The sequence below is a fragment of the Anopheles moucheti genome, chromosome 3 (assembly GCF_943734755.1).
Source record: "Anopheles moucheti chromosome 3, idAnoMoucSN_F20_07, whole genome shotgun sequence".
Taxonomy (NCBI): Eukaryota; Metazoa; Arthropoda; class Insecta; order Diptera; family Culicidae; genus Anopheles; species Anopheles moucheti.
Genome location: NC_069141.1, coordinates 83639457 through 83661840, shown reverse-complemented (window position 1 = coordinate 83661840; position 22384 = coordinate 83639457). Strand labels below are relative to the sequence as shown.

Genomic DNA, 22384 nt, shown 5'->3' with positions numbered 1-22384 from the left:
TTACGAAGAATTCCAATGTATGGTGCCGTCCAAACGGTACAAAAACAACAAACAAGCAAAAAGAAAGTGAATCAGTAACAAGAAGTGAGAGAAAATTGCGTTTGTCCTTGTGTTTTTTTCCTTCCTTCCTCTCGTTGGAGCCCACGAACAACGGATAACAAACGGTAGGGAGAATGTTTCGCTGGAAAGATCTCCAGCGAGCGACATCGTTTCGAAAGGAATATTTGTTCACTTAATAACATAATCAAATATCTGTCCCGAGCATTCGTCCCACGCACCGGGGTTGTTTTGACGATCGGTCTGCACGGGGGTCTGTATGCCGCTCTGCTTCGGAATGACGACAGTGGCCCACACCCTGCTGCGGGAAGCGTTGGTATAGGTAAGTGATTGGTTGGTAGTTATCGAGCTATTGAGTGATGGTATCCGTTTATGCGTGCAACGGACAAAATACGTTTGAAGGGCGGTTGTGTTTGTGTGTTGTTTATGGGTGAAGATATTCGTGTGAGGTGATGGTATTTTTTTATCTCTCTTCGCTTCTGTGCGGATGAAGTTCATCATTTGTCTATGAAGTCCTAGCGATTGATTGTATCAGCTCGTGTGTCTGGAATGTGTGGGACGTGATAAACGAATAACAGCTGATGGGTTATCAACCTCAATTTCACGGGTTTTGTGGGGTTTTGTGCTATAATAAGTTTTGATGCTATTTATAAGGTAGACGAAACCGAAGAATAAAGATATATATTTAGGTTTCTGTTATTTTTTGAAGAACTAACTGAAATTCACAAACCTGGATCTTCTATTGATTATCTTTGATGTGGACTTCGAAGAATTCTTGTTTTTGCTGCTCAAGGTCGTTGGAAGCTTTCAATTTAATGTACTTTAAGGGTGTCGATTCCAATCAAATTGAATCCGAACTCAATGCAAAGGAATGGTTAGATCAAACTGTGATAACATTGATTGCTTTGACGTTCAGCTAAAGTGAAAGAAAATCCCGAAGGCCTCTGAATATGGACAGTCGAAGCTAACATACCTCTAGGAAGGAAGATAAGAAGGAAAATGAAATAGGAAGTCAGATATGTAAGACTGTGGACATCAGTGGACGAATTAGAAGAATATACTACATAGACTATACTCCAAGCATAAGTAAACATAAAAAAGGAATTTTGTTTTTAAAAACTGATTAATAGACTTAACCACGTTACATTTTAAAAGGTTTAGACTTTAATTTTAAAATTAAACGAAGTCCTTTTAAACAACTACATTAAGGAATCCCAGACATATGCATACTCTGTTTGCATAAGTTACGTTGTTCCAAGAAATGTACATCCGCTTACGACAGTTGCATTACGTCGACTCCGATGAAAACACACGGAAAAATCATGCAAATGTAATGTGTGGCTTAAGCATGCATTCGTGAGCAAAACTTTCATCAATCGTAGTAGTCCTGCGTCAGTGAGCTCATTAGGGCGGAAGCCGTGTAACAAGAGCGCCATTTCGGGGCGCCTTACCGATGTCACCCAGTTACGATGCGACGCCGAGTGCATGATGACGTCGGATTTGAAAGTTTGGTCACAAATCTCATAAATCTCTGCCCCAGTACGTGTGACCTTCCATCCCATACGTTCCGTTCGAAGATTGATGGAAAACTTTTCGACACCTTTTCCTGGCTGCACGGGGTTAATGGTACGTTTTTTTGTGCTCTTGCTCTGTTTTTATTGGACCAAACTGCGGATGGTGCTTTGATGCATGCAGTTAACCGGTTTTTGCTTCCAGCGGTACCGCGGAGAACCTGGAGGCAGAACTGGCAGAAGATTTGCATATGAAAGCTGGTACTCGTGGCGTTTACCGACCGAGAAGGTCGCTCTCGAACGTCTTTGACGGTTGCAACGATTATGCGCTGACGTAAACAGGGACCGTGTTTGCAGGCATCGTCTTTCGCCGCCCGGGTTTTCTCGCCCATTGGACCCCGGGAATCGGGTGCTCGTGTAGATGGGCATTCCTTGCCCGGGGGGATGGAATATACGCGGGCGTGTGTGAAACTGTGGCCAAAGTGGGCAGAAGCGCACTTATGAAGATATCCTGTTGCACGAGCTCATAAATCTTCCCGCGTCAGAGTGAATTCCGGCAACCGAACGTTCGACCCTTTCCATCATCGTTCCACCATGCACTCCGGCAAGGGATAGACGGTCTGTCTAATGTGTTAAAGGCCACGGCGTCAGCTAATACCGTAAGGCTTGCGGGACACAGCATGAGCTCGATGTGAAGGAAGGAATGAAGCCGGAATCGAGTTACAGTGAAACTCGCGGCAAATAGCTCATGAATTAACGGTTAGCCACAGGCCAGGAAGGCAGGGAAAGGATGCGTTTGATAAGCTCTGCCCGGATGAGTCTGTTTAACCTACATACACTCTATTCATTTGTCGAAATTTTCGCCGAAAAGTTCAGTAACCGAACGTAGATGGGTAGATAGTTTCTGGGATGTGGGAATGGGATAAAGTCGGTTTTTGTGGGTAATGAGCCTGCGGCATCGAGAAACGCTGAAGAATGTTGCCGAAATGTGTAGAGCTTTGTGCAGGGTTCGGAATACCATTGCAGAATTGTGTTCCTCGTATTAGCTAGCAAACAATTTTGTTATATAATAGAAATTGTGCTTAAAAATGATAAAATTGTTTTGGAAAGCATATTTGGTTTATAAAAAATTACGTAATTTAAATGAAAGCATAGCTAGAATACATAACTCCCTTAAGTCTTTAAGTTGAAATATATCATTGTCAATGAGTTTGCTGTCTTAAAAATGCATGTTGGGATATTTTCATTTTGCATTTTCAATGATCGCGCTATACGAGATTTATAATCTGAAATAAACAAACTAAACTCAATTAGTTAGTAATTAGCATAAATTCGCTTAAATCCAGAAAGATTTTTCTATTCCATTATCAGCGTTTTTCTTGGAAAATGAAAATAAATGAGCCGTGGCTTTGGCTTACATCAAAACGACGCTGGTAGCAAACTGGAATGATAGCTACCGGTATAAAATGTTTGCACCACCTTTTTCCACTTATCGCAAGTCTCCCCCCCCCCACCACCCCATTTCCCGATCAGGATGGCGGCGTGTAGCAGTTCTTTGTGCAAAACCGGGTTTTGTTACTTACTTAATTCCGTATCCCAAGCGTCGAGCCATCGTCGTCGTCAGCGCGGTATTCTCGTCGCATGCCGAGACTTTCAGAAACAAAACCGACTTACACAAGGGCACGGTTTTGTAAGGGCCGTTAATCATTCTTACGAGCTCCTGGGGTAGGACAGAGAGAGCGCAGGAGAAGGAGGTTCTCTTTTACAAATGCTTAAAGCACCGGGAAAGAGAAACGCTCGTTTGGCTCCAAATTTATGACAAAGTTGAAAAGTTATTCGACAAAGTTCTTCTGTGTTTTGCATCCACGGAGTGGAAAGAAGGTGGCGTTTTTTTTTAAAGCAGGCTATGGAAGGACCAGATTTTTTTCGGCTTCGTCGTTGAGTACACTCGCTCACAGACAGATACATAAACAGCGAATTCCCTTCACTGCTCTTGATGGTTCGCGTTGTCAACCGATGAGCGATTTCCAGCTCATGGCGTGAGGAATTCTTTCCCGCTGATTGGAGATATCATCGTTTGCTTTAAAGCGGTGGGAGAGAAATATGAATTTCTTTTCGGTTTACATTTTTCTTGATTTCTTCGCTTCGTCATACTGCAAAAGCAGTGTGAAGGAAGCTGAAAGGTGCGTACTGTCAAGAAGAAAGTTTCTGTTCCTTTTTATTGACCAATTTTTATCGTATCTTCAAGGACCGACTTTACGCTTGCCGGCTTTGGCTACGAGGCTTGCTGGAAAGCAAATCAATGCCGGTTGCCAGACACGCAGTGAGTATTTCGCTACGTTTCTTACGGCAAGTGGCAGGATGATTGGAGCATTCAATTGTTTTCCGTACATTGATTGAAGATGTATCCGTCGGTTTGGGTGAGAATGCCTCTTTCTTTTCTCAACAACCAAGGTGAAATGTGTGTGTGTGGGTGCGTTTAGACAAGTTTTTTGATTAATGATTTGCATTAAATGGTCGTAACGTTTGTCGGGAAATTTTTGTGAAACAATATTTTCTCACCCAAATGGCATGGCATGTTTGAAGACAGTCTTAAGCAAGGTAATTTTAAGAAAAAAAAAAGAACGTCTGAAGAACTTGGCAAATCAAGCATGAAATATGAAATCCTTCAGAGAAAATGTTTATTAATTTTCAGCAAATCTATATTAACTTAGTGAGATATATAAAGTAAGCAAAAGTACTTAAAGTACTAAAGGTGTAATATGAATAGTAAACTTATGCATTTGGAGTTGAATAAATTATTAGTTATATCTCAATTGTAATGGATATAAATGGCTTTCGGGTTCAATTAAGCTGTTCGTTCTTTATGAATAAAAGATTGTTATTTTTACTTACCAGTTTAGAGGTTTAAGCTATATTTTAATACCTTCAACCACTTCACAAATTTCATCCTTAATTACATATTTTCTTTGGTGACGATTTAAATGATCTGATCAGAATTCACTTTCATTCGCATCATTTCAGTCAAAACCTTTTTAACCTTTAAATTGATTCAATTAAAAACTTTTCTATAGAACACGAAACAAACAAACAAACAAAAAAACATTCGTGCTACTTCCCTTCGCTCAGTGATCAATCATTCGAATGTCCACGTCTAGGTGGATTGTGATCACGTTTACACCTTTGTACACCGACCGTCAGCGGGGACACGTCCTCGATGTGGTCTTGTCAGCAGAATGGATTCCGCTCGTCACAGCTCTGGCCTCCATTGCGTACATCTGAGGTGAGGTGTCTCGTGAAGAATAGCACAGAGAAAGAGAGAGGCAGCAGGGAAAAGCAAATTTATGCCCGAAACGCGTTAGCCAAAGTTGGAAAGCTTGGTTGGTTGGCGCCGTAGCAAAAAGGGCGGAAGTGGAAATGGTTTTCTTTTCTTCAACTTTTCACCCAAATCTTGTGGGCTAAAGGTTCGTTTTGTTGCTCTTGCTCTATCGAACCTATCCGCTGTGTTTCCCCGCGCCGTTCCCATTCTCCACCCGACCGGTTATAATGATGATCTTTTAAGTTATTTATTATTCATGCATTTGTTGAACATCGCGAACGTCGAAGAAGTTACAGTCGTAACTGTGCGCTGGTGGGATGGAATGTGATTTGTGGCGTGATAAGGCCGTAGTGTGTGAGGGGGGGGGGGGGGGGGTGATTTTTCTTCATGGGATTTTTCTTTTCAGTGTAAGAAAGCAGCACTTGAAGTTAGCGATTCATCGTACTACATGATGGAATTGTGTGGATAATGTTTTCGTTGTAGTAGAGCCGTGAGCATATGTACTCACAATCAAACTCGGCCTGAAAAGCGTTGGCCGGGTTCGCCACACGGGTTCCGTTTTTCGTATGCTTTTTTTTCTTTACATAATCTTATCAAAAAAAAAGGTCTCCAATAAATGAAGGTACACGCCATTCGTTCCACAGCTTCACCTCGTCTTCGTTTCAAAAGCGCTCGGTATTCAATAGAGCAATGCGAATGCGAAAGGAAAATGTTACCTTTTTGTCGGGGTTATCGTTTTATCAAAAGTCGGGCTTGGGTGTTTTTTTTGCTGTGTGTTGTGTCATGTCTCGTCAAGACAATGAAGTTCGTTGCTGGTCAATGATCTAGCATGGAAGAAAAATGAAGGTTAAACCAATAAAAGATTCTTGCGGCCTGGAAAAGGTAAAAACCCCGTTGCCGGTGTAACCGGCAAATGGCTTACGGGAACAATTTTAAAACCTTTTGTACCCCCACGGGGAAACTTGTTTCTGGGCGAAGGGTTTTCCTTCCTTTTTTTTTGTGTCGGAACGGCTACGATCGTAAGGATGGCGATAGAGATGTGAGCGCACGCACGCCAGGAAGATAAAGCGAGCTCGGGTGGAAAATAATCTAAATTATGATGAAGGGTAATGCCTTCTAGGAATTGGCCCGGCATCATGTTGTATGCTATTTAGAAAATGAAATTTGACCATGTAATTTCTCCGCTGCGTTTTCGTCGCAATAAGTGGCAGAATTTATGTCGTACTTGTCGTATATATTATTTTTATTTTGGAAGATTTTTGCTTCAGGTTTTAGCAGTGCATACGTTTTTTAAGGATTTTCATTAATTTTGCCCTTTTATTGTTCTTCTTGCAGAGAAATCACCAAGGCACATGCTAATCCACAAATAATCAGTGCGTGAAGATGAAAGTCAATTTGCTTCAACATCCGTCAATCAAGTAGAAGAACGTCTGGCGTCCAGCGATGACGTCACAAGCCGTGTATTGTCTAAGTCTTCAGATACGTAAGTATTAGAGGAATATAAACCGCAATTAGGGTGACTTTTTACAAATCAATTTTATTGCTCAAATCTCATCTTCTAAATCGTCGTAGAATGTTCGTCTAAAATTCTGATTTTTTGCAATTGTACCATGTACCAATTTCCATACCGAGGGATGGATTGTCCCATTTTTTTCGTTTTTCGACTCCTAAATCAAACCACTCGATACATAACCGTGTACCGTGTAGGTGATAATTTCGTTCCCAGAGTACGCACAAAATGGTAAAATGTTTACGAATTTATGGTGGTGTAATTTTACGACCATCAGCAGATTTGTGGATCCAACATACTAGGTTCTGTGGGCGTTTAATTTGTGCTTGTTTACACTCCGCACCATTTCAATCGGGATGATGCTAGTGCGCTGCTATTTTGTGTGATGAGGTGTTGTTTATAATTAGAACGTTCGGAAGGCACAAGGGAGCGGATGGGTAGAATGGGAGGTGGCCACAATGTTTAACAAATGACCAGTCGTTGAAGTCAACGATTTCATTGATTGTTACGCCGGGTATCGGTATGGGTGTGCAACAAAATCGTTGTCAATTTCTTGTGCCAAAGTTCCGTAGCGGATGTGCATTACGGATGTGATAATTTTGGAATAATTTATGGTGATAAATGAACTGCTGAATGTGAGCTATTGGTGTTTTATGAGGCATGTATTGTTCGACAGTTAGAAATATTTGTTAAAGCGATGTTTTTTACATAAATTTTTTGGATTAAATATTTCAATTTTAAAATTTCTTTGTAAAGGGAAAAAAAAATTTCCTCCACTGTTTTTATAAACAGTTGAAGAGTATGGCAAGAGGTGTTTCTCACCATGTGCTCGTGTTGTTTTATTTATTAAGGTATCAGTACAGTAATCTGCAAACAACCTTCGCAAGTTTTGCCTACCTAGTGGAACTTTTCCACTAACCTTGTTTGCTCACGTACAAGCGCTCGCGGGTAGCATCTTGTGGAGTTCGAGTAAACAGAATTTACCGTGCCCGTGTGTTGTTGTTTCCCCCCCCCCCCCCCCAAAAAAAAAAACCATACGTGTACCGCATTTGCACGTACGGCCCACGGTGTAATGCTCACCAACGTTAGGCGGTCCTTTCACCCCCACGGGCACGTCCCATCGCCCAAAAAACCCCCATCGGGTGTGGTAAATGCATCGTAAATTACTTACCAAAGTGGGTGGATGCACTCTTGGTCGGCACGAAGCCGCATTTTAACTGCTTTCTTCGTTCGTGGCGCGATCTGTCCTGAAAGGCACGAACAGCTTAAAAATATTAAACGGCCAAACGGGTGCGCTCCCGGGCACATTTTATTCGCGCTCGTGGAAGAACGGGCAGGGAAGGACAAAAGTGCACGCAAAAGGGCTAAAATAAAACAATAAAACTGGGCAACGAAACGAGCCGGGTGGGTATGTGGGATGCAGAATGAAAAGAACAGAAGAAAAGGCAACTTAAGGCAAAACCCCATTCGAGCGTGGGGTGCACGAAACAAAACAACGAAAAGCAAATGAAAAATGACGGAAAATGCAAAACAATTGTCATTAGTTGTAGTTAGGCGCGGTGGAAATGTGGCGCAGCTTGGGGGGGACTACCAACGGAAGGAGGAACTTATTTAAAGTTGCTTATTATGCCGCCGTTGTTGTTGTTGTGTGTATTTTGCGAAAGCAATCTAATTTGGCCGAAAAAGTTGTACCGTGTGTTGTGTTGTGCGCGAAATAGAGTAAGAGAATGGTAAACGCAATTGCATTTGTTCAAGCCTCCCTCGCCGAGTAAGCACGCTTTAAGGCAAATGTCATAAATCGATTTTTGCTGGATAACAATAATTAGAATGGTAATGTTTTTTTTTGGCTAGTTTGCAATAAATTATCATTCATTGCTTTCTGCTTTCCGGAGTTAATGAACATTTATATTGATTAATTAGAAAATGACTCAGTTTAACATGCTTTGGAAGAGCTTGAGCTACAAGAATTTATGTATTATCCTTATATTATTACCCTAATATTATCCTTCTATAAAACAGTTCCGGAATCTTTTAACTAATAATGAACCTTATTTATTTTGAGTTATAATTTATCTTCAAAAACTTGAAATCAAAATAATCAATAAGAAATCTCTTAAGCTCCGAACTGTTTGCTCTGTTTGCTCTGCCCTACCGTGCTTAAACTAAGGTATGTTCTCTTATTAAACTTATTCCCGTGCGATACGTAAGCGTAATCGCTTACGCACTGTTCACCGTTTGTTTCTGTGGCGAAAAGGTTCATTGAGAATGATTGATTCCATTACTTACGCTCAATTTAATGTCATCGAGCTGGATAGTGGCAGCGGCATCGTCGCTGGCCCGCTGGTTGACGTTTCGTGATTAGTCCGTTAAACGAGCATCCCGGAAGAGCAATCGTGATCCGGATGGCATATTGGCCGTTTAATCTCACCTCACTCCAGCACGATTCATTACCCTTATAGCTGGTGCTTGTGTTTGTGTGCATAGGAAAATAGCTCAACGATTTGATGTTCCCCTCGGTGTAGCACACGGTCGACGGTTGGTAGAAGGAAGTCGAAGACGTCTTGATGCCGTTGAAGACCAACTCCATGATAACGACAACGACGACAATCGTTTTGTTCGTCCTGATGGGGTGTATCAATTGTGAGGGTGGAATAATGGAGTCGTGTTTGCGAATGTGTGTGTGTCTGTGTATTTCTATTGTTTGAAAGGAAAACCTCGTTCGATGCCATCTTCCGTACTCAATTAGAGAAGGCATAGACACGGAAAAAACCCGTTCATCCAGAAGCAGGGCAGCTTTCCGGGGTTGTTTGAGTCTAGACTCTATATATTTGCCAGGGAATACTGTCAGAGAAATGATGACTCTTGCAATACCGGTAAGAAGCCACTGGAATATTGGTGTGTCTGTGTGTGTTTTATGCTCTCATTGACGACTGTGCAGCATAACGTACGACTGTGATATGGTTTCTGTTACATATTATTAGATGATACTGGCATCACTGCCCTACAATATCTGCCAGAATGCGAATTACGAATTATAGAAGGTTCTGGCAGCACTGAACTACAATTACTACAATAACGATAGGAAGCGTCAGTCGGAATTTTGGAGGGAACAGCAACAGCAGAAATAAAGAACGGAATTAATAAATACAACAGTTTGGCGACGAGGAAGTTCGAAATTGCGCGTGTTATAGGAGAAAACTGCTACATACTTCTCGTTCTGCGGAAATACTACGTTTTTCGCTTCGAATGGCACCTTTATCTAAACGTGCTAACGCGGATAAAGCTGTTGCTTCTACTTCTTCTACCGGTTCTACTGCTGCTGCCGGTAATACTGCTCCTGCCGGTTTTTCTACTGCTGCTGCCGGTAATACTGCTCCTGCCGGTTCTACTGCTGCTGCCGGTAATACTGCTCCTGCCGGTTCTACTACTATGCTGCCTGCTGCTGAGGTTGCGAAAATGATGCCAACGCTGTGCGTGTTTGAGCCATTCGACTCTACTAAATCTAATTTCGATAGATGGCTGGAACGTCTGCAAATTTCTTTTCGCATTAACCACATTGCGGAAGAGGACAAACGCGATCATTTGCTCCATTACATGGGTGGTCCTACATACGACGTGCTTTGTAATAAGCTACAAAATTCTGCACCGCATACTAAGTCATTTGATGAGATCGTAAGCTTGCTGAAAAACCATTTCAGTCCTACACCGTTGGAAATACTAGAAAACTTCAAGTTTGCTAGCCGCAAGCAGATGGATCAAGAATCATTAAGTGCTTACTTGATGGAATTGGAAAAATTATCCCAAACATGCAATTTTGGGAACTACCTGGACAAAGCTCTACGGAATCAGTTCGTATTTGGGATCCGGAATCGCGTGATAAAGTCCCGATTGCTAGAGGTTCGCGATTTGACATTAGTAAGAGCAAAGGAAATCGCTTTTAGTATGGAAATGTCTCACCGTGGTACTGATGAGATGCACGGATCGCATAAAACGGAAGTACAACATATTGAACATGGTGCAAAAAAGACTAAGAAAAAGGCTCTACCATCGATGGCACAAAAGAATATTGGACTTCACACAGTTAACCGGAATACACAACGGAAAGCATGTTTCCGATGCGGTGATCCTGATCATATGGCGGATAAGTGTAAACACAAAACCACCGTCTGCAACGGCTGCAAGAAAAAAGGTCATCTGGAAAAAGTATGTTTGTCAAAGGACAAAAAGAAGCCGGAGAATACGCATCATTTGGAGGAGTCGCGGGTCATCAAAAGCGTTTTTCACCTCAGCGCAGGAAATGCTGGTAAGTTCTGGTTGAGTCTAAGAGTAAGTCAGAGGGTATTGAATTTCGAAATCGACACCGGATCTCCCGTTACACTCATAAATATGCAGGATAAAGAAAAATTCTTTAATAATTTGGAAATCTTACCGACAAACATAAGGCTAATAAGCTATTGCGATAATGATATTGGCGTGTTAGGAAAAGTGATGGTTGCAATTACTAACAATGACAAAAAGCTCATGCTACCTTTGCATGTAGCAAAATCTAACAGGCACCCTTTGCTGGGACGCGATTGGCTAAGTGCTTTAAACTTAGATTTAAATCGTGTTTTCAAACCCGGTACACACTCTGTCTCTTACTGTGACAGTGAGAAACAAACTGCTTCCAGTGAATTAAATAATTTACTTAAAAAATTTCCACAAGTTTTTAGTGAAACTATGGGTAAAATCAATGGCATTCAAGCTTCCCTAACGATTAGGAAAAATACGAAACCTGTGTACATTAAAGCAAGACAGGTACCTTTTGCATTGCGTGATGCAGTGGATAAAGAAATGGAAAAGTTAATTAAAGATGGAATATTGCAAAAGGTGGATCATGCAGAATGGGCAACTCCTGTAGTTGCAGTGAAAAAGGCTGGGGGCAAAGTACGTTTATGCGGGGACTACAAAATAACAGTGAACCCAAACTTAATGATTGATGATCATCCATTGCCAACGGTTGAAGAATTGTTTGCCACCGTTGCGGGAGGAGAAACATTTTCTAAACTCGACTTATCCCAGGCTTATCTGCAACTCGAAGTGCGTCAAGAAGATAGAGACTTACTCACGTTAAGTACTCATAGAGGGTTATTCCGCCCTACCCGCCTAATGTATGGTGTCGCCTCTGCCCCAGCGATATTCCAACGACTTATGGAGGAAATCTTACAAGGGATACCAGGTGTAACCGTCTTTATTGACGATATTAGGGTTACGGGTCCAGATAAAAACTCCCATTTACAGAGACTGGAACAAGTATTAGAAAGGCTGAACAGGTACAACCTTCGGGTTAATAGATCCAAATGCGAATTCTTTTCCGACAAAATTGAGTATTGTGGATACATGGTGGATAAAGAAGGGATCCACAAATTACAGGAAAAAATCGAGGCAATTCAAAATATGCCAGCTCCGGAAAACAAGGATCAAGTGCGTTCCTTCGTTGGGCTTATAAATTACTATGGTCGATTTTTTCCTCACCTCAGCACAATACTATTTCCCTTAAACAATCTTTTAAAAGACGATGTGCCTTTCGTCTGGAATAAAAATTGCGAAAAATCATTTGAATACGTAAAAAAAGAGATGCAATCAGATAGATTTTTAGTACACTACGACCCGAATCTACCAGTAATTTTGGCTACTGACGCGTCTCCGTACGGAGTCGGGGCAGTACTCAGTCATCAGTTCCCTGATGGAACAGAAAAACCTCTACAATACGCCTCGCAGACATTAACGAGAACACAACAGAAGTACTCACAAATTGATAAAGAGGCTTATTCTATAATATTCGGTATACGAAAATTTCACCAATACCTTTATGGCCGTAAGTTTATATTGATCACTGATAATAAACCTATAAGCCAAATTTTCTCGGAAACAAAGGGACTTCCTACAATGTCTGCAATTCGTATGCAACACTACGCTGCATTCTTACAAGCCTACGAGTACAAAATTAAACACCGTCGTTCATCAGAACACTTTAATGCCGATGCTATGTCCCGTCTACCAATTTCCTCTACAGATCCTGAGAAGGAAATCGAAGAACCAGACTTTATAGAAGTTAACTCTATAGAGACACTACCTCTCACAGTTGAAGAACTAGGCTCTGCAACTGTAGCGGACAGTAGCGTTCGTGAACTCTTACGTGCATTAAGAATGGGGAAAAGAGTAGATGGTAAATTCAGATTTGGTGTAGATCAGGAACAGTTCAGTCTTCAGAAGAATTGTCTGATGCGAGGAACCCGGGTGTATGTACCACCTGCTTTACGAATGAAAGTTTTACGTGAACTTCATTCAACCCATTTCGGGATCTGTCGGATTAAATCCTTAGCTCGTTCCTATTGCTGGTGGGAAGGCATGGATCGAGATATTGAGGAATTGATCAAGAACTGTGTTCCTTGTCAAGCTGCTAAATCAAACCCACCTAAAGTGTCTTTCCACTGCTGGAATACACCTACAGAACCTTTTCAAAGAGTCCATATAGACTACGCTGGTCCATTCATGGGATTCTATTACCTAATATTGGTTGATGCCTACACCAAGTGGCCGTGTGTTTACGTAGTAAACAACATGACCACTGAGACAACTATACGAATGTGTAGAGAGTTCTTTAGTACTTTCGGATTACCTTCAGTTTTAGTAAGTGACAATGGAACTCAATTCACTTCAGGAGAGTTCGGAAAATTTCTAATATTAAATGGAATTGTACACAAACTCACAGCCCCGTACCATCCAGCCACGAATGGACAGGCTGAAAGATTCATACAAACGATGAAGGCAAAACTCAAATGTTTAAACTGCGATCGCTCCCAGGTACACAGCGAAGTTTGCAATATATTGCTAACGTATCGTAAAATGATCCACCCAGCTACTGGTTTCTCACCTTCTATGCTAGTTTTTGGACGACAAATGCACTGTAGACTCGATCTAATGATTCCATCAAAGGATTCCAATGCAAGTGAAATACAAGGAAAAATTAGAGAATTTACAGTAGGTTCAAAAGTTGCCGCTAGGGAATATCTTCACGATAATAAGTGGAATTTCGGTACCATCAAAGAAAGACTAGGAAAACTGCATTATATGGTACAACTGAGTGATGGGCGAGTCTGGAAGCGCCACATTGATCAGTTGCGAAGTGTTGGTGCAAATTTCCCAAGCTCGGAGGTCGACGCATTTTCTTCACCTCCCGAAGAGACCAGTCGTCAAATTGATAATGCAACCGTACCTTCTTCTAGCATGCCTTACAATACAATATCGGAAGATAACATTGATATTATTACAAAAAATAATTCTCCTCAGACCACGTTAATTCCTGCTACTACACCAGAGATCCAGTCGAGTTCGAAAGGAAATGCTAACTTTGAGGGAATCTTGGGCTCGACAGGTTTGCCAGCAAATTCAGCGATACGCCGATCCAAACGAATTACCAAACCTCCAGAAAGGTTAAATTGTAACATGCTAGGATGTAGTTAATTTTGCGGGGAAGAGTTGTTACATATTATTAGATGATACTGGCATCACTGCCCTACAATATCTGCCAGAATGCGAATTACGAATTATAGAAGGTTCTGGCAGCACTGAACTACAATTACTACAATAACGATAGGAAGCGTCAGTCGGAATTTTGGAGGGAACAGCAACAGCAGAAATAAAGAACGGAATTAATAAATACAACAGTTTCTATGGGAGACAATGGCATGGTTCCTTTTCTTATGGGTTTGGATGGAAGGTTAAGATGAATAAATCTAGCAAATAGGTAAGAAAATGATTCAAATAATGAAAATAGAAGCCCACGCGAGACAACCAATTGCGAAAAAGTAACGTTAAAAAGACTCGCTTTCAAGTGGAAGTTTGAAGACATTTTCTACTTCACACGATGTCGATGCTATTCTTCCTCTCGCACCAGAAACAATAGCTCCGGAATCGTCTGGAATGGCCGCAGGAAATATCGTGCCAGCTCGTGTTTTTTTTACCCCCCTCCCAGGAACACTTTGCAAAACAATCGTTTCTCTCCGTTTTCGGGCATTAGTCAGCGTCAGCGAGAGACGATCCGCCTGCTTCGGATTAGCAAAAGTTTTCCATCTTTTCCATTTCGCATGAAAACGCTCGTTACGTTTCGTATCGTGAAGACACACGCGTATTATCTCCCTGGATTGTCCTTCCCGGAAGCGTTCGCTCGCCCGTGCCATGTAACGCTGCGTTTTTTTTAAGAACTTCATAAAAGAAGTTAATTTTCTGAAGTGGAATTCGGATGATAAAAATATCCGTAAATCTCGTCCGTTTGGTTTGCTTTTGAAGCGTGGTTGCTTTCGCTCTGTGTGTAGCCAAGGAACAGCCAAATCCGTGTCGGTCGGGCATATGGGCATGGGACTGGGGGGGAAAATCATCCAAAGCCATTCGGAAGTGCTGTTCACTTTTGTGCAGAAAACCAAAAAAAAAAGAAAGTGAAGAAATTGCTCAAATTACACGCACACATACAGACACATTTATGGTGCTGTAATGGGGTGTGAAATAGTGAATGTTTCGAGATCAAAAGTAACTGATAAAGGTTGTGTTTTTCATGGTGTTTTCCGAGCGGAACGGAAACGGAACTGCGGTGTTGGGAAAGCGATACAGGTTTCGTGACCGTTTGCCAGATTGTTTGCTATAGCAGGCCCCGGTGTCGTTAAGATATTGCTATAATTTGACGCTTTGGCCAGTGCCAGAATCATTCGCGTTTAATTTTACAATTGTATGTTCGAAACTGTTTCGATATTCTCCATGTTTCGAAGCTACATTAATGCGAATAAAACAGTTTTCTCTTTCCATCGTTGTTACCGACGACTGTGCAGCTAATTTTCCTAACGTATTACATATGTCCTTCCGTTTGTTCGCACTTCCTACCCCGAGTTGGGGGCTAACATTCAGTCGTGTCATGACGCTATCCATCACGCTGTGAAACGTTCGGTTAGACTTAGGAGTTTGCGCTCGGTGAGAAAAAAAAACTAACCCCGGCGGTTGGCTTCACCGTGAAGCATCATGCCATTATTGGGGTGGGTTGTGTTCTTTCTGCTCTTATAAATGACTCTCTGTCATGCATCGTACATCATCGTAATGAACATAAGGAAATCCGTTTTTCGCAACCAGTAACGAACCCGGCTTTTACGTGCCGGCCAGAAATGGGTCGGGGTTTTGGATTGGGGAGCTTTTTTTTATATACGGTTCCTCCAGCCAGCAAATTCATTTTGATAGTGGTGTGTTTGTTTTAAGGGATCAGAAACTAAAACATGTGAAGCATGTGAAGGGTGAAATTTTTTTTTGCTTAAAAAAGGTCTTGCGTATTTAGTACGCGATGGTATTTTAAATTGGCACTTACCTTTGCCGTCCTTGTGGTTTGGAACGCATCAAAATAAATTACGAGCGAAGGCACATACGAAGGTAAAAGGGAAGATAAAAGGCATATATGTGAAGGTTGTTACGATGCTTTTAAATTTGAGGAAAAGGAAGGTTTCATTAAGTAAGTTTAACTTTTTTGAGTAAGACATAAAAATAAGAGTATTGTTCAACCTCTGGCAGGGTGAGCTATACATTCACGAGGAAAAAAGTTGAGCGTAACTCTTTTTCGGTTTGGTTTTGCTTTCCAATAAGCAGTCCGATAAGAGCCCGATAATAGACGGATTATAGACGGATAATCCTAAAATAGTCCGATCACAGTCCAATCACATTGCGATTATAGTCCAAAAATAGTCCGATAAGAGCCCGATAAAGTCCGATAATAGTCAAATCATAGTTCGGTCTGAATTTTGAACTCCTAGAAAGGACATCTAATAATTATAATACATATGGTGTTTAATTGCAGATTAAGATTTGAACTTAAATAAGATATTGGAACTTATAAAGATACGTAAGCAATAATACTGGCGAATAAATGTGTCCAAATATTTGCGCATGCTTCAGCTTTAGTTTAACTGATAAATGATTAACATAAAAGAAAACTATGATCGAACCGTAAATTGACTTTGTCAAAAGCAGTCAGCAATTTAATATATTTTAATATGTTTTTAGATGAAGAAATAACGGTTGAAATTTATTTGCATACGAATTTAAGGGACTTTTCAGCTGTAAGAAAAAATGCCTTCTTCAAAGAGTCATTTCCATTTATCCTACCATCATGCCGCAACACGAACACTTGTGGGGCCCCATCGGGTTGTCCCGATGGGAAAATGCACCGTTCTTTGAATGAAAATTCTATGATGCAAAAAAAAACATCTAAAATCTTCCAACACCAACCGTACGGAGGCCGATGGATGCGACAGCAGTGTTACGTTCCTCCAACGCTGCATTCCACAGTTCCAAAGTTCAATTGGAATTGGAATTTCCGATTTCAATGTCGACAAAAATGGCTTGGAATTCCCGTCCCATGCCGCCAGGGGAGTACAGTTCGGCGTCACCGGAACGGTACATCATTGCCGGAATCCCAAAACCCGCCGTTGGAAGCATGTCGATCCAACACTCCAGTCGGTGTCAGTTTGTTTAGCCGGTTACCAATCGAGTCGTTACTTCGAGGGCTTAACGCTGGGGTGTGGGATGGGGGCAGGATGTTGTAAATGTTGTAACACTTGATTTCTGAGGCCGCCCCTGCAACCTCTCACCCCTGTTATACCCCATCGCGCTTGGGAAGCAGTTTTCCAGATCCATTTTCCGATACTGCGAACCGTTCACCGTGGATGGATGTTTCGAACACCTCGCGTATTGATTCATTTGGAAAGCGGCCAACGGGTACACGGCACTCTTCGCCACACGGGCCGGCACTTGCACCAGCACCAGAAAAGCAAATAGTCGACCGGTACGAGCTGCTTCGAATCATCCTGCCACATCCTTCCCTTCCCGAGCGTTTCCGGCGTGTTCTAACAAGGATTGGGTAAAAATGTCGAATATTCTCCGGACCAGAGCAACGTTTGGGGCGCGTTTGGGTTTGAGCATGATTTATTATGCACTTTGATGGTGTGTTTGCTTCCGGTCCCCTCACTCGGGCAGGGAGGCCCGTTTTGGGGGTGGTGCGGTGAAGGCTTTTTGGTTTCCCGTGGGCTTTTCTGCCCTTGTGGGAGTTTCGGGTTGTTGTTGTTGTAGTAAGACTCGCACGACCCTGAAGCAGGCGGCCCGGAGTTGGATAAGGGATGGTGGGTGAGCAATGAGAGCAAAACATACGATGTGGTATGCTGTATGGATTTCGCACGTACAGCTGTAAATGCAACAGGGACGGCTTTGATCGGTTGGTGCTGGAGCTTTCATTTCATTCCACGGTGAAGTTGAGTGCTGGTTGAGCAACACCAACAAACAGTAATGAGCAATCGTGGGTAAGTATGATGGTGTCGATGATTGGCATACAGGATTACTAACGATTTATTGACTGACTGGTATCATAATCTGCTTTATAAGTGGTGTATCCGATTATTTTTAATGGCATCGAGGCTTACGGTAGAGATACTCAAGTGTGTGATCTGACTTGTTTGAACGGAATTGTGAAAGGAATTAAGACTCATTTTGGTACGTTAAGGTATTCTGAAATACTGGTTCTGTTTGTGGTTCTGTTATGCAACGGTTATCTTCGTAGATAGTATATGTAATGAGTGAAATGGCGTAGAATATTTTATTTATTATACTTTCTATTAAGGATTTTACTGTTCATTCAATAATTGTACCAGGTACCAGGCGTGTTCTAGAATCTTTTATTACCAAATTTACTAAGTGACTGGTCTATAAGGGTCTATTTTTGAGAGTACTATTTTTACTATTTCTATTTTTGAGGCCGTTCAATCGAAAAAAAATATTTTATTAATCTCATAAATGTGACATAAGGGAAAGCGAGGAACTGAAATTCACATAATTGTACTTTTGTCGCCAAATAAGAAAAAAAATCTAGAATTATGTTCTCATAATAGTAAACGCATTTAAATCTCCAACGTTTTTATATCGATTGAAAGCCTTCGCACCCATCACGTCAGGAACAACCTTGTGCGAAGGTCATCCATGACTTCCTGCAAAGAAAGCGTAAAATCTCCGTTTGCTAACTGCCGCTTGAAAATGGTGAAATATGCACATAAGTTGAACCGATTCAACAAATGATAAATCACTTAACCACACCGATGACACACCACCCAAATTCCCCCACCGCTTCGCAGGGAGTTGGGTATTGATTTATTATGAGCTCGAGTTCTATCTTCCCGGCGTTATTCGGTTCGTTCCCGTGGAGCTGAGCGCCTGAGTTTGATTTAATTTATTTATGCATACGGTTCAGTTCGACAGTAACGCTCGTACCAATTTCCCCCCTCAGCACCGTTGTCATCGTGCGGGGTACACGTGGAGGTATGCTTGCACGCGTAAAATTATCCCACCTCGCATGCGTTCGTTCGTGGCGCGCGAGAAGAGCAAACGGAAGAAATAGATCGCAATCGTTCCGTAACATCGTCCTTCTTCCCACCGTGCATCGAAACCGTTGTAATACGAGCCCAATATCCTTTCTGGGAAGCGAGCTGAAGGGCGTGCGATTACCGGTTTTGCCAATAATGGCAAGGCAGTCTCGTGCCTTCAGTTGCGGGTGTGCGGGTGGCTAAATCTCCTTCAAAGCTGTCTGCTCGTCCGATCCTTGAAAGGGAATCAAAATCCTAAGCTCCACCGTTGGGCCGGTGGACAAGGGTGGAACAATCCGGTCCGGTGAAAGTGGCCGAAGAAAGGTACCGGAAATGTGAGCAACTTTCGGATCGTTGTACCGGAAGCAGAAGCTCACGGGGTCGATCGTGCCTTGAGGCAGAAGTGTTTGTTTGTGTGTGTGTGTGTGCGTGTACGGTGAGCCAGAAGACAAATAACGTCGAAGCACATAAACAACAACAGGTACTTATGGCTGTATTATTTATCGTTCCATTTTCCAATTGGCATATTTGCGCCTTCGCCGTTATCGGGCGGGCGGCCCATCGTTCCCCAAAAGGAACGGTTCGATTTTCTCCCACGGCACGTCCCGGAAGTAAGCCCGCCCTATTCCCGCTTTCCTGGCGAGGGGCGTGAGTGAGTAGGGTGCGTTTCCGGGTGATGACTTCGTTTGGCTAACTTCTTGCGCTGCGCTAAGGGGGTTTACGTTTCGCCGCCATAAATCATCGGAAGGTAATTGCACGGAATCGGTTTCACTCACGACAGGTTGTGGTTTTTGGGGGCCCGGGAAATTCCGGGAGCCCAGCGAAGACGTTCGCCCGGTAGACATTTCGCTTCCAATTGGCACAATTACTGCAAACATTCAAGTACACACAAACACACAATAACGTATCAGGTCACGCAAAGCTAGAACCGTTTAAGGGTGCCGAATGCGATTGTGTGCGTGTAATTGCAAGTGTGCAGTTCGCTTCAATTGCTCATTGCATTGAACACTCTCGAGGGGTCCGGGCCATCAATCAATTAATGCACTAATGATGATGAATAATTATTGGAACATAATACACCGGCTCGGTGCGCTTGACACTTTCGGCATCGGTTGGGAAGTTGAACGTGCCATTTGCAGTGCGAGGGAGCAGTGGCACGAAAATCGGTTCCGAGAATTACCAATTGATTAGAGTTTCAGTTGAGTAGCTAATCTTTTGAGCGCAACTGCACACTGGCGATTGGCAAGGTGTGAAGGCTCTAGAGACAGGACGATGGGGATTGATGGGCCCGAAGTAGCTTCTGATCGGTGTGATAAAGAGAGGGGTGTATTGTTTCGTCGTTAAATAATGAATGGAATTTCTGGGCATTATGCTACAAGTGTAAATCAGTTCCTTAACAGCAATCAGTGATGAAAAATCGTCGGATCGTAAATATTTGATGTCATGATGCCGCAGTATTGTGAATAGTATCCTAAAAAGTCTTTTTTGGATTTTGAAAATCACAATTTATAGGTTTTTAGAAAGAATTTTAAAATGTATATATGTTGTGATGTTTTAATAAGAAAATAATAAACTAATGTAATTTTATCGAAAAGAATGTTCCAAAGGTTTAATAATGGAACATGAACTAATGAAGAATGTAAAAAAAAACTTTCAAAACAATAAAACCCAAAAGAGAAAAACAGACATCAAAACAGGACAGCAACCTGCATTCAGACGCTTGGGTTGCTTGGATTGGCAAGTGGCGCGTGAAAGCAACCCATTACTTGTCGACTTTATTGCACCGCAAATTTTCAATTTACCTCAAAAGCAAATCTGTTTCTGAACAAGATTAATCTGTCCGGAGCATGCCAAATCGCTGTAATGAATGAAGCCACCCGTTTGGAACGGTGGAACTGTCCGTACAGCAGCGTGGTGGGTTGTAAATATGGGTATTTTATTGAAAATGGTCCTGAAGTTCTGGTAAAAAAAAAAAAAAAGGTGGCAAGTGTGTCTGCCACCCGGGAGCAACCCCGAGGTGTGTACCGCTTTGTGGGTGCCAATTGGTACGGTGCCGCGTCTGTCAGCGGGTGGGTGGTTTTTGGACCCCTCTTCGACCTGTTTGCCGCCCTCATCGCCGTAGCATAAATGGTACGTTTTCCCGTGGTGTGTGCATAATACGGGTGTATGTTTAACATTTTATTGCTCCATTTTTGCTGACCCGTACCCACGGCGCGACCCGTTGTCACGGTGAACCGTTTGAGGTGTACACGGGGAGATTGCATATATTTTGGGTATGCGATTTCAATTTTCGCCCTTTGCATGTTTGCATGAAAGCGTGAAGTGCCGGCGGTTGTAGAGATTGTAGAGATTATCTTGATGCGTTGAACATTTGTTACTTTTTAAGTAGTTGTCGCTTTTGTCGCTGATGGTGAGTGTAACAAATTGACAAAACATGTTCATGCGATTGTTGAGAGATGAAGGCTCCATCTGCATTACATCTTCAGCGTATTGTAGCGGTGAGATGTCTGCGAACACGGGATCGCAAGTTTACTAGAATAAGGTAAACAAATAAATTACCTTACAAAATACAGAAAAGATAAACAAAAAAACAACTTTTCCCACGATGAAGTTTTTGGAGGCAAAGAAACAAAAAAGCAATGATAAGAAGGTATCGGAATCTTTCATCATGTTTCGCTGATATCATTAACAGAAATTGCCGTTCCGCTCTGATGGTAAGCGAAATAAATCCTCTTTCGCGCCCACTACTCTCGCCTGTGCCAACACAAAACCCATAAAAATGTTGCTCCACTGGCGCGTTTGGCACATTCCCCCCCCCCTGAATGTGACGCCGGTTTCGGAACGTGTCAACTTATTATACGGTGTGGTTTTTTGCCCTGTGCAAAAACCTCCGCACCGTCAAGTGCGGTTTTCGCCAAAACCGACGATTTGACGGAACGACCGTTGTTGGGGAAAAGGAGGCGTTGTGGAAAAAGTTTTTGCTTGCACGGAAAGTAGATAATTTTGTCAGCACCAACGATACTCGCGGGCCGTAAGTGTATGCACGCTGCCTGTATGACGCACGGAAGGGTGGACCGGTGGGTTGGTGGCTGATTTCGGACCAGGATCTCTCTCCGGAGTAGTTGTTAATTTTTTATTAACTTTTCCGCAAAGTTACTGAATCACTGCCACATGGTGGGGAATGCGAGCGAAAGCGTTGTCTTTCGTCGTGTCGTTTCGGAGAACCCGTGGTACGCACATGTGTGCGCACCGTTCAAGTGTCAGGATGGTGTGCTTTTCCCCCAGGGAACCCAAACACACAGCTTCCGACCAGGAAAACGTTCCTGCGGTGTGTGGAATGGTGCGAAATTTGAGATGGATTTTCTTCGCTCGCGTTAGTTGTCACCGTGCGAAACCACACGAAATTGGTTCAGGAGCACTCGGTGTGAGCGCGCGGTTGGCATTCCACTTCTCTATGCGTGGCGTTACTCCGCAGCCGAAAAAGGGTGAACAGGGCCTTTTGTGCGATTAAATGCGTGTGCGTGTAAAGTAAGAAATACGGCAGCTAATAATTTCAAATCTACAA

At 42.5% G+C, this 22384-nt stretch overlaps 1 protein-coding gene across 1 annotated transcript in view; it reads left to right on the top strand.

Annotated features, from left to right (window-relative positions):
• The first annotated feature begins 9643 nt into the window (after positions 1–9643).
• LOC128303064 (uncharacterized) overlaps positions 9644–22384 on the top strand; it is a 123580-nt gene continuing 110839 nt past the window's right edge. The window contains exon 1 of the mRNA XM_053039918.1: positions 9644–10700. Within this exon, the coding sequence (XP_052895878.1) occupies positions 9644–10700 (1057 nt within the window). The remainder of the gene's footprint in view (positions 10701–22384) is intronic.